General features: G+C 35.9%; 1 protein-coding gene across 1 annotated transcript in view; it reads left to right on the forward strand.

Annotated features, from left to right (window-relative positions):
* The window catches only part of LRRC2 (leucine rich repeat containing 2), a 79,118-nt gene that overhangs the window by 14,301 nt on the left and 51,401 nt on the right, over window positions 1–13,416 (forward strand). Inside the window, exons 3-4 of the mRNA XM_039346408.1 lie at window positions 9,427–9,628; window positions 12,353–12,509. Of these exons, the coding sequence (XP_039202342.1) occupies window positions 9,427–9,628; window positions 12,353–12,509 (359 nt within the window). The remainder of the gene's footprint in view (window positions 1–9,426; window positions 9,629–12,352; window positions 12,510–13,416) is intronic.

A 13,416-nucleotide genomic window follows, 5' to 3' on the forward strand; every position in this document is an offset into this window, starting at 1 on the left:
GGTTTGCACTTGCCTCCTGGAGCTTAAGAAATTATTGATGTGCTTTGCAGATAAGGTAGACAGGGCCACTACCTGAGAAAACAACATTTATTATTATTTGGTTAAATTTTGTTAAATTATACAGCTAATTTGTACAAACAGGGAAAACAAATAAAATATCACAAGGAGCTAAGAGAGAGAATGTGCCAAAGTCATCAATGAATCTCCAGATATCACATTGGATTTGGGTTTTCCTGCTCTTAGACTAACATCTTAACCATCACATCACATCACTTCTTTACAGGGAATATCAATGGTAGGTTTTACTTTAGTACTAAAAATAGATATCTCTTGTCATCTGTCCACGAGTTACAACTTCCTTTGTTTTGCAATTGTAGATAGAACAATATTTATTATTGTGTCTCCGGTCTCCATCATCAAACCTATAACTGGTGATCTTAGAGGATTTGTAAGCATATTTGGGAAGGGACATTACAAGTGATATGGTATTTGCCTGTAGTAGGTTCCTGGTTCCCTTCAAATACATTGAATTACTCCTAAAAAATCCAGGGAGTTTGGTGAGATTGAGGAGTTCTGGGAATTGCAGTCCCAAATTTTTGAAAGATGTCATATAATGTTAGCATCAGAACTGCACTAGGATACCAGCACTGTATAAACCAGAGGTCCCTGGCTGAGGAATTCTGGAAGTTGAAGTCCACAAGTCATAAAAGGGCCAAGTTTGAAGACCCCTTGTATAAACTCTTAATTAAATGATGTATGTGCTTTGAAGATTTTGAAGTAATCTATTGAAGTTCATCAGTGTTCATACTGTATTTGATCTTCTTCAGTAGATTAGTTTAAGGTCTTCAAAGCACAGATGAAACAAGAACATATCTCAACACCAAAAAAAAATATCTTTAATCAACAAGAAAAGTCATTGATAATATGCTCTCCTTCTTTTCATACTCTGCTGTAAAGGAAGCCATATAATCTAGAAAAGCAGGTCCATCATATAAAGAGTATGAGACAAGCAGAAGTGATTCAGATGCATTCAGCATATACGCAGAGACATATTATTAATTTGATTTGACTTATTTCACAATTTGCTCATAATGCTTAAAAATTCCCACTTGTGATTTGGTTGTAAAACAAGCTTTTACAGCATTGGTTTATTCCATTGTTTGCTCATTTTAAAAAAAAAAAATCTTAGAATTCTAATCAATTACATCTTGGGAAAGTATTGTTTGTTTTTACAAGATGTCAGTAGCAGCCAGACATTCTTACCTCTTTTCATTTTGTATTGTTTATTGTTCTCTATTGTGGCTCATACTATTTGCTTAATTGCAAAGGAGAGTGAAAAGCTTTCTCTCCCTGACAACATGCGATTTGGAATGCTAATAAGTACTATCAGCTTTAAATATGGGAAAGAAAAAGAGACATACGATCAGGTCTGGTGCTACAAATCTTCTTCAATCATCTAAGCAACTGAAAATTAATGAGTGGTTAACAGCAAAGGAACTTGTAAGTAACCTAAGTGGATTAAGTGATTCTAATATTTGGAATTTTGCTAATAGATTTGAGACCTTGTAGCAAGAACATCTCTCTAATATATAGGATAATCTGCATCCTCTTATCTTCTTTAAATCAGTATTTTTGAAATGATCATTGATGTATCTATATGGTACTGGATTATTCTAAAGAATGAGCTGAGGAACTAGATAAAAACCATCCCAAAGAGACAAAATTACTTTACAAGAACTCCATGAAAATATTTTGTGTCTTTTAATTGCTGGAACTGTGACAGCTACATTTGAGAAAATGGCAATAATCAGTAGGAAAGTAGATGAGCTGAAATATGTACATGAAGTTTTGGTAAGCCATATAATGAAGATCTGAACTAGTCCCCAAAGATAAACATTCCAATACCCTGATTATTATTAGAGCACTGAACCCTTTGATTAAAATCTAGCATATCCTAGAAGGGGATGGAAGAAATTCCTATTTCTTACAACCCAACCAAACAGCATTAAACATCATTTTTATCAAGACAAACAAAGGGAAATGGCCATTTAAGGGACTCATTATTTACTTTCTAAGCAACTTCTGAATTGCAGAATATATTCCATTGATCTTAAACAATTAAACAAGTGGAGTGGTTGACAAACTTTAAGTAAGAAAAGAGTTTTGCTAATGATTGTACATGGATTATAACCCTACTGAGTTATGTTGCAGAAGATATGATTGGCAACTTTTGATAGCTTTACAAAGTGTGTATTCAAAAGAGTGACTCTTCCAAGCAAAGAAAAAAAAACCTACCAGCTCTAATTATAAGCATTCAATACTTATTGGCAAGTTAGCCATGGACAGCCATCCAAGTACTCCCCATTATCTATGATTGTGTTGGAACAGGAGCTAGATGCCCCCACTAGCAACCAAAGAGAATCATTCCTGGGCTCATTTGAACACAACTCCTTAAAACCACGGTCTTGATGTCAAGGAAGGAACCAGTGGACATCCTAGAAAAGACTGATGAACTCAGACAAGGTATCTACCCAATATGAAAGGCAATTGAACCCCTGCATAATTATTTGCCACAGAAGGATAAAGAAAATATAGCTGGTCACATAAAATAACAGTTAATTTCCAGTCTATTAAAACTTGCATTTCCCTCATTAACCAAGATCTTAAACAGAGGAGCAATGAAGAGGTGCAGGATTACATTCTGCCTCAAAGCAAGGAGCAGCAAAAAGAAATTTTGATGGAAATAAAATGTGAAATGGAATCAGGAGGTTTTGAAGAGGATCTTATGATTTTATTCTAACTGCGCATCAGAGGAAACATGAATGATATCCTCTGGAGATTATTCCTATGTCTAAATCTGTGGCAAGTATAATATGGAAGTTTCAGTAGACCAAAGTAGGGATGGTAACATCAATCATATAAGCATATAAGCACTCATTCTGAACAGCGGAAGTCCCCTTACATCCAAGTCCCTTCTGATGATGACATTGCAGATCCTGGCTGATCTTTCTACAAACTGGAAGTCTTCTTTTGAAGTATCCTCTTCAACAAATTATCTGAGAGTGCCCATTAATTAATGATGAAAACATTTACAAGAAACAACCATAGTTTACCAAGGAAACAGAGCTTGATAAATTATACTGCACAATCTCTCAAAGCTACTGAATCTAAAAAGAGGAAGAACACAAGTGGAGAATTATGTATTTGTCTCAAAATTAGATCATCAGTGACTGAATTGAAAATCTATATAGTCCATTTGCTATGGTTATATATTTCCAGTTTAGATTTTGCCATGTTATAGTTGTAAATATTTACTTTCCTCTTAAGCTCTTACAAAACAAGTGAAAGAAAAAGGCATCATTAGAAATGTATGTAGCATTTTTAATAAACAGCTGCTAAAGGCCCTGGTGATACTAGCTGGAGACTTTAATGCAAGGATTGGTACAAATGATTACGTGTAAATCTTACCTTGTTTTAAATTCAGAGAGAAAAGTCAGTCCTCTCTCTTATATGTAACTGCAGAAACAGAGGAGTTAACTTTGCAGAATAGTGCCTGACTCAATCTATTAATATCTTAAATTTGTTAATCTTGAATGCTACCTGGGAGAATAATATATCTGGATAGTATGCTATCTGGGAGTGAGTTTCCCATAAAATGATAAATATGATCTTTAATTTCAGAATTGGTTTAGTGATCACTTGACTTTAAATTTACGTTTGGTTTCAAATGGGCATATTATATATACTTAAAAACCTTATTGCACTGAATTGTCCTCAAGTCCTGAAGCACATTTGTGTAAAATGGACTGAGAAGGTGGAAAGAACATGGAAATCTATATATAAATCTGGCAATGGAGACAGTTTGTACAATTCTTTAATTAAAGTTTCCCAAAAGGATTCTTAACATAGTTTGTACTATTATTACATATATTGATTTGCAAAATTAAATGAGCTGTAGCAAAAGATTATCCAGCTATGGTTTGATGAGGAATGTGCAAAAGGAAAGGACTCTTTAATTGAAAATTTGCAATTAATATTAGAATAATGACTGCCCATTATTCATGAGCAAAAGAGAAAAGAATATAAAGCTTTGCTAAAAAAAAGGGGGATATGAAAGGTGTTAGGTAAAAATCACAGCTCCCATCTCTGCCTCCACATTGTAATCTCAGGAGACACAGATGGACTTGCCAGACTGACAATCTGTTATCTCAGTTGAAGCTATTAGGCTAATAACACAATTGAAGAAGGGAAAACCTCAGGAAGTAGCAGCCTCCCATCTGAGCTGTGAAACTCAAATCTTCACTAGGTGACACCCATTTTGGTGGTCATGATCATAACCTTCATGCTCAAAAATTCCACCCAATAACAATAATTTTATTATTGTTCCCATATTTAAAAAAGGAGACAGGTCCAATTCTTCCAACTGTCTTCTAATTGGCTCTTAAGTATTATAAATAAGCTGCTAGATACTTGTTTTGGAATCCAGTGGACTGGAAAGAGCAGGAAAGCACAATTGCTGAGGAGCAGGTCAGATTTAGGATAGGGACATAAACTAGGTTTTGTGACATTGCACTGAAAAATATCTATCAGTTCTCAAAGAAGCCCATCTATGACGTCCATTCACTTTGAAAGAGCTTTTGACTCCATTTATACATATATTTCTAATCTGTGCTTTTGTCCCAGCTGCTGCCCTCTGGAACAGCATCCCTTGGAAATATGTATGCTCTCCATCCTTCAGATGTTCTAGTTGTTTGTGGAGACCCTGCCAACCCCTCCCCAAATGTTATTTACATGGTTTTGTCTGGGAAACTATGTCACTTTTTAAATTAGGCATTCTTTTAAATATTTTAAGCTGCCTAGGATCTTTTTAGAAATGGCATCTTTAAAATCCATCAAGCAAACAAAACAATTCAGGAACAAATGAGAGATATTACCTTTGATATACAGTTGTTAGCACTAGTTAAAACAGGGGTAGTCAACCTTGGCTCTTTTATGACTCGTGGACTTCAATTCCCAGAATTCCTGAGCCAGCTTAGCTGGCTCAGGAATTCTGGGAGTTGAAGTCCACGAGTCATAAAAGAGCCAAGGTTGACTACCCCTGAGTTTAAAACATTGCATGAAAATTCATTCACTGTTTGCCATCAACATAATGTTGACTCTATAAACAACCAGAGAGAATGACCTTCCCCAGAAAGAACTGTCTCTGGTTTGGGCCTCCATCAATTTCAATATTAATTGAAACATTTATGGGCACAGATGGTTTGATGCCTATCTATAGTTCTGTACAGGGAAATATAGAAAAAGAAATATGAACTAATTACTATGATATCACACTGGGAAGAATTTATGTTAACATGTTTATGACAAAGATATTGGGAGAATGATGAAAGACCTGGTAAGATCTTGACTAACCATTTAAAATAAAAGAAAGGCAGGGCGATGATTCCAATCATTAGAGGTGAAAGATGAAATCTATAAAACCTTAATGGATATAAATGGTCAATTTTTAAAATTTTATTCAGAATTATATAGTGAATGAAGAGACAGAAGGGTTTTAAAATAGAATTAACCTACCATATTTAGATGAAACAACTTTTAGTTGCTCCACTATCTTAAGTAGAGATTAAACTAGTTGGTTTTGGTATTGATAGTAATATTAATGTATGTTTTCTAACTGCTTATAATAGGTTTTTGATTTTAAAATTATGTTAGCCTCCTCAGAGAAAAACAATTAAAAATAAAATAATATTTTGCTTATAATTGTCTTTTAATGACTGTGAGATAGGACATATTAGTTAGCTGCCTATGTATTTAAATACACAATTGCCTACAGCTTATGATAACAGCCAGTTGGGTACAGTGGTTAAGGCATTAGGCCAGAAACCAAGAGACTATGATGCCAACTAGGTTACCTTTGGCCTATATTCTAATTCAGTGGTTCTTAACCTTTTTGAACAAATTGCCCCCTTGAGCCAATGAGGAAGTTGTCATCGCCCCCCTCCCCCAAACATAACCTCTCAATCACAACATAGGAAATAATTCTTCAATTTATGCAAACACTTTTTTTGTTTTCTTTAAAATTGTCACCAGGACATATCAATGCAAATAATTTATTTCCAGTCTTTTTCCCATATCTCAACTGTTTGAAAAATTTTGGTGCCACCCGTCACTTTATTCCCAAACTTTGTGATACATGTATTTCATTATTATCTTATTTATTCAAGACACTTTAATATAATGACCACTGAAAACAAAATTCAATTGCAAGAAAGTGAAATTTCCGAAAAGAAAAACAGTATCATTTAATGATTGAATTACAAGTGAAATTTAAGACGCAAAAAGAAATATAAAAAGGGTAGAGGTTGTTGCGCAACACGCATGAAGATAAGCAATGTGTATTCACATATATACGGCGTTCTGTACTGAAACTAGCTTGAGGAACATTTGAAAACACAATTCAATCCACTAATAGCGAGCGATCTGATGTTTTTGTATGACAGATATGCAGCGATTCACTGTACGAAAAAGTCTCAGAAGTGTCCCCAAAACTTCTCGCTCCATCGCTCCCATATCACCCCCTTTTCATTCCTTCAGCCCCTTTTCGTTCCTTTGGCCCCCGCGTCACCCTTTTTTGTTCCATTGCCGCCTGAAAAATGAAATCGCCCCCTAGAGGGCGATATTGCCCAGGTTAAGAACCACTGTTCTAACCTATCTCTATGAAGAAGGCAATGGCAAAACATTTCTGAAATCTTGCCAAGAAAACTGCAGAGACTTGTCCAGTAGTCAACACTGATTCAAAGGCACACACATACTCATACCAAAAAAAAAAAAAAAAGTGTCTTGGAAACCATGATCAACACCGAGCCGAGGTGGCGCAGCAGTTAGAGTGCAGTACTGCAGGCCACTTTAGCTGACTGTGTTCAGCAGGTCAGCAGTTCAAATCTCACCGGCTCAAGGTTGACTCAGCCTTCCATTCTTCCGGGGTAGGTAAAATGAGGACCCAGATTGTTGGGGGAAATGTAAAATATATATATATATATACATTGCTTACTGGTGTACACCGCTTAGAGAGTGCTTGCACTTAAAGCGGTATATAAGTCTCATAAATAATAAAATAAAACACAAAAGCAGCAGCTGTCAGGCGTGTGAGACTGGTGCTTTCTAGTGACAGCATCTCAATTGTGAATTGTTTTCCATGGAGATTACCTTAGCCCCACATTTTAATTATAATCCACCTAAATTGAACTATGTTAAGGCTTTATATTTGCAAACCACTGGGGATGGGTATTCATTATTTATTTATCATTGCCATTTATATGATCACCTTCTCACCAAGGTGACGCTGAGTAGCAAACCCAGTTAAAACATTTATATAATGATAGAAGATTGAAATATGCGCGTTAACATAACATAAACAACAACAAAAAAAGCAAATGAAAATAGCAACTGAGGACAAACTCATCTGTAAAAAAATAATGCTGCCCAGACTCAACTAACCTCTCCACTTCCACGACTGGGAGAATGGTCAAATCCTGAAAGCCTTCAGAAAAGCCCATAGAGCAGGTTCACTTGGCTGAAATGCATGAAATTTCTGGCAAATCTGTAATGTGCAAGTAATCCAGAGCTTCTTGTGATCACTTTCTGTCTTGTTTTGGTCCTGTCCTCTTCTCTACGTATTGCCCAATTTTGAATGTTGAATGGAGTTGCAGCCTATTCTTTTCTAATGTATATTTACTTGTGAAAATAGTTAATGTTTTCTCCAAGAACCTGCCTCCCACCTATTCATTCCCTTTAGTACAGTGGTTCTCAACCTGTGGGTCGGGACCCCATTTGGGGTCGAACGACCATTTCACGGGGGTCGCCAAACAACGCAGTCCGCCATTTTTTCCCCTTTTCCTTAGCTGTGCTACTCCCTTTTATTCTATTGGCTTTTGAAAGCCAATAGAATAGACTCTCTTGAATAGAGTCTAATTCTATTGGCTTTCAAAGGCCAATAGGAATTGCCCAGGCTGTCTCTGCCCTGCTGAGCCCGCCAAAAGTCCCATTCTGCAAACGGTGCTGCACCAGTTGTGTAGTCCTCAACTTACGACCGGTTGAGTAGTCCTCGACTTATGACCAGTTGGGGTCACGGCATTAAAAAGGTTGAGAACCACTGCTTTAGTAGTACTTTTATTTAAAAGTCTTTTCTTTAAATTGCTATAGTTTGCCAGCAATTGTGGCTTATGAATAGCTTATGACGAATGCTTGACTCTCTCAAGCCTATTTTTATTCAGTAATACTAGAAGGACATTTGATCACTTATCTCAGTAAAACCAGCATGACCTCTTCACCATTGTCTTGCTTTGGGGGAATTCCCTTTTGCACTCTGAACTTCACTTTGCAAAGTGACTCTCAGCAAGCTCTATCGCAAAGGTGACCTTTGGCTCTTATTATTTAGAATTGCTACTACAACATCATTTTGTCTTTTGGTATCAAAGTGCTGGGTAGAAATAGGAAAGGAAAATACGTACAAGAACAGCAGCCGAGTCTTATCAGCTGCTTTAATTTGTGTAGCAGAAACAGCAATGCACTACTACAAGGTCATCTTTCATGATTATGTGACTCCAGACTCATGTTTAAATGACTTTTAGGCCCCTAAGAATTGCTTAGAAAGTGTACCGGCATGCCTTTAGTGTTTTGGTCTAGTCCCTGGTACAGAAAGGCAATATATACATCTAATAAAGGAAGAAATAATCTTCATATGTTTACCCACAACTGACAGCTCTTTCATTCACATTGCTACTGCACATATCAGGATAAAATTGGTTTGGGAAGAAATAAAGATAAGGAGGGATAGCTTAGAAAACAGCTTTCTAATTCAATCCCAGAGATGGATGAAAAGCAGGAACCAATCACCCACTGACATCAGTATAATTCAACTTTCTCAACCTGGCGCCTTGCAGAGATGCGGAGTTTCAGGATCCCCAAATCAATTGATGAGAATCTAGGAGTTCAAGTTCATACATTTGGATGACACCAAGCTTGGAGAATACTAAAATAATGTATAACTAGTATGGCAAAATAGTTAAGGGTGCATAGGATTAAAGCTTAACTATCTCAAAAATGTCCTGGAACTTCTCAGGAACTGATTGCACCTTCTTAATGCCAATTTATGTAAATGCCTCTGGCAGAAGTGGTGATCCCTTAGATCTTTTGACTTTAGCCAATCAGCGTAACCATGATGATCATTTTTCTGACTGTCTCTTAAGCACAGGAGCTCTCCCTTCCGTGCTCTTAAACCACCTCTTTAGCAGCAGAAGAACAGATACAAATTCCTTTGAGTGCTTAATGAGCCTTTCTTGGTGAATTTGATGTAATTGCAAATTTGGGGAAGGTGGGGGAGGAGCAGGAATAAAATGAAAATGCTTTAATTTGTTCTTTTTTAAGGATAAGGCAAGAATGGGATATTATGCTAGACTGCAAAAGAAAAGGCATTCCACAGGCTGCATATTTGAGTAATGGTTTCATCGATACTAACAGCATTTTGGATAAACTTGAAAAGAACTCACCGCTGATTAAGAAGATTGCCTTGCTGAATGACAAAGAAAGAAGCAAATTTATTTTTCAACTTTCAGGCGAACATTGGACAGTAAGTATACTGTATTATTTGAATAATTGTTTGCTTATTCTTTGCTTGCGACCATTGAAATGGACAGATTTAAATTTGTCTGAACCTTGCTAGTTATTAATTTTGTCTCTGCTCCCTTTCTTTCTTTGTGTAAGTGACAAAGCGTATATTTTATTTTAGTAGGTAGGTGCGCCAACTCCTTAATATTTTCTATTTTATCTTTAGCAACCCAACAGCCATTGCAATATGATTTCTTCTCATTGATTGTGATATTGATATTGACTTCGATATCTTCTCACACCATCAAGGAAAGACAGAGGTCAATGCCATGGCTTCTTCTTGCACCAGAAGAACTGACATTCCTAGAAATTGAATTACACTATATTACTATTTCCCACAATTGCTTGGTAACAGTAAAAGTGGCTGTGCGGCAATGGATCCTTTGTTGCTAAAAGTAATGTGTGTGACATTTCATACATTTGACATGCCATCAGGGTCCTAGCAACTGATAGTACCTTCTCTACCCCATATATATATATATATATATATATATATATATATATATATATATATATATATATATATATATATATATATATATATATAGTTTTTTTTGTCAAGCAACCTAAACAGAGCCATCTCTTGGAGTGTTTACAACATGGCATCCTTCAGGATGGGTAAGAGGCATTATGGGATGTTAAACTTTATCCTTGATAAGTTGTCTTGATTTGCTCTTCATTGGGCATCATGTTCCATGACGTTTGGACATTATACAAATTTGTGAATAGTTACCTCATTGACAGTGGAGAGCAACTGATAGGCATCTATGGACTGAAGATTATAGAAGAATATGGGGGGGGGACTAAAAAGTAGAGACAAAATAAAGTTCTATATGTTTGAAATTCTATCACAAATTAACCACAGTTCAAGGTTTGTATGCCAAGAGCTAAAATAATTGATTGATTGATAGGTCTAAATTCTGATAAATTATATTTATTTCTATGGTAGTAAGCAAGAATTTGGAAAGATGTTTAAAATAATGTTTGTATAACTTCCCCTTCCCTTCCCTTTCCTTCCCTTCCCCTTCCCTTCCCCTTCTGCTTCCCCTTCTGCTTCCCCTTCCTCTTCCCTTCCCTTCCCTTCCCTTATTTACATTACAAATATTAAAAGTTTGTTGCTTGGTTTTGTTTTGTTTTAATACTCTGAGGTATATTATCTCTACAAAGCCATTTCAATTAATGTTATCTAATTAGTTGAAAAAAAAAAGACATAGGCACACCCGCCAACAAGGGGTTAGTTTCAGTTTTGGGGATGTAACACAAACTGATGTTGTAAGAGCACACGAGCATATCTTTTAGCTTTGCTTCCTTAATTTCTTTTCAGAGATTATTGTTAATTTAAATATTTATCAAGTTAAAGTGAAAGTCTTGGCTGAATAGATCTGGATATAGTAATTTATGCTGAAATATCCCAAGAGCAAAAGACAGGAGCATATTCATACACTAAAAATACCTTGCAGTTAGAATTTTCTATAGAAATATAATCAATTCTGTAAGGTGAAAGCAATCTTATAATTCTGTCTTTCAATTTGTCAGGATAAATTGCTCAGGATAGTTCACTAATAAGTTGCAATTTCTCAAAATGTGGTGAATTTCCTTGTTAAAAATGAAAGTGTCTAAAAGAGTCAATTATGCAAAACAAAGGACATCTTTAATTTGATTTTTAATTTCTTTTAAAATGAAGATCTATGATCCACATTGGACTGGAGGGGCAATATTTGTCTAGAACTATTTTTCTTGAAATAAACTCCCACTCCCAGTTACTACATGCCCATTTAAGAAAAATATGTGTTTATTTGCTTGCTTTTGTTATGTGTTCTGTGTTGGAGAAAATCCTGCACCCAAAATCCTTAATCCTTTCTCTTTTTTTACTGGCCATGTTGGTTCTTCTTAAAGGAAGGGATGGGATGGGATGGCTCTCCAATGACAGATTTCCAATATCTCTAATTGTCTTCTAATTTTCATTTTGAATAATTGCACTGAAAATTCATAACAGTAATTCATCTGTCATATATTATTCAAAAGCAAAATTATTGCAGATGTTGGAGACCTGAGACTGGAGCGTTCTCCCATCTCTATGTTCCTTTATGAAGAAACTAATCTTCGACTTATAATCACAATTATAACAGCCCAAAATTGCTGTTGCTAAGCAAGACATTAGTTAAGTGAGTTTTACTCCATTTTATGACTTTTCTTGCCATGGTTAGTAAGTGATTCTCACTTCCCCATTGACTTTCTTGTCAGAAAGTTGCAAAAGGGGATTATATGACCCCAAGACACTGTAACCATCATAAATATGAGTCAGTTGCCAAATGTCTGAATTTTGATCATATAGCCAGGGGGATGTTGAAATGGTATGAAAAATGGTCATAAGGCACTTTTTTTCAGTGCTGTTGTAATTTTGAATGGTTGCTAAATGAATGTTGTAAGTTGAGGGCTTCCTCTATGTTAAAAGGAAAAGCAATGCTTCATGCACTGAAATGTCATTCATAGCCAATGGGTGTGGTTTAATAATAATAATAATAATAATAATAATAATAATAATAATAATAGTAGTAGTAGTAGTAAAGTTGGAAGGGACCTTGGAGGTCATCTAGTTTAATTCAAATGGCTTTGTGAAGGAGAGAAAGGTAGAAATGTTGCTGTTGCAAAAGATTCCTTACTGTCACAAATCTTCTTTTCTTAGGAACTACCTGATTGGCTGAAAGAGAAAACATACCTAAAAGAATGGCATGTAAACAATACTAAGATCTCAAGCATTCCAAGTTACATTGCCTTGTTTCAGGAAATGAAAATTCTTGAATTATCCAGTAATCAGATTACAAACCTCCCCGTTGAAATTGGTAAGTGTCCTTTTTTCTTAGACATTTATATTTGTTCATTTCATCACAATATATAAGAATTTTTTTTTAAAGTAACCTGGGGATTACATTTTATAAATGCATGTTTTTACATATGATAATGTGAAATCACAATCTTCACAATCCTGGCATCATACACATGTGGAAGCTACAATTCCTAGAATTTCCAACCTCCCCCCCCAGGGTTTTTCTATAGGTATCAGTCTGGGGAAAAAAAAAACTGAATGGGAAGATTGTAATTCACAAGAAGGGAACAAGGTCGATGTTTTTGCATTACAGCTATGTACTCTTTTATAATTGATCCATCAGGGCCACCTGCCAGATCCATTTCCTGAAATGATAGATTCTTCAGGTTTCTTCTGAAACAGATATGGGACTCTTCTTTATGGCTAAATTAAAGTGCCAACTATCTGTGACTAAGCTGGCAAAAAACTATACTGGTGTAACAATTGATGAGTTGACCCGTATCCTGCCCAGGCACGATGCTGGAAAATGCAGCTCTTATTTACGGTGGACAGGGCACATTAAGAAAAGTAATTGTTAGATTATCCCAGCTTTCTTTTCTTCCTTCCCACCAATTCTCACCTGCTGACAGGAAAATATCCACCAACAGAGAACCAGAGAGGTTGCCTTGAAGTCAATATTCAGAAACCATTATGAAACCAACCAAGAGAGAAGCATTCCTTAAGTCCCGGGAAAGAAGACAGTATTTATTTATTATCCCAACTTTTAAAATATATAACTCAAGGTGGCAAACATACCTCCTATTTGCCCTACAACAACTCTGTGAGGTAGGTTGGGCTGAGAAAGAATGACTGTCCCCAAAATCACTTAGATGGCTTTTGTGTTTAAGCCAGACCTAGAACTCAGAGTGTCCTGTTTTCTAGGC

This window comes from Crotalus tigris, unplaced genomic scaffold (genome assembly GCF_016545835.1).
Source record: "Crotalus tigris isolate CLP2741 ecotype Arizona unplaced genomic scaffold, ASM1654583v1 scf7180000017993.1374955, whole genome shotgun sequence".
Taxonomy (NCBI): Eukaryota; Metazoa; Chordata; class Lepidosauria; order Squamata; family Viperidae; genus Crotalus; species Crotalus tigris.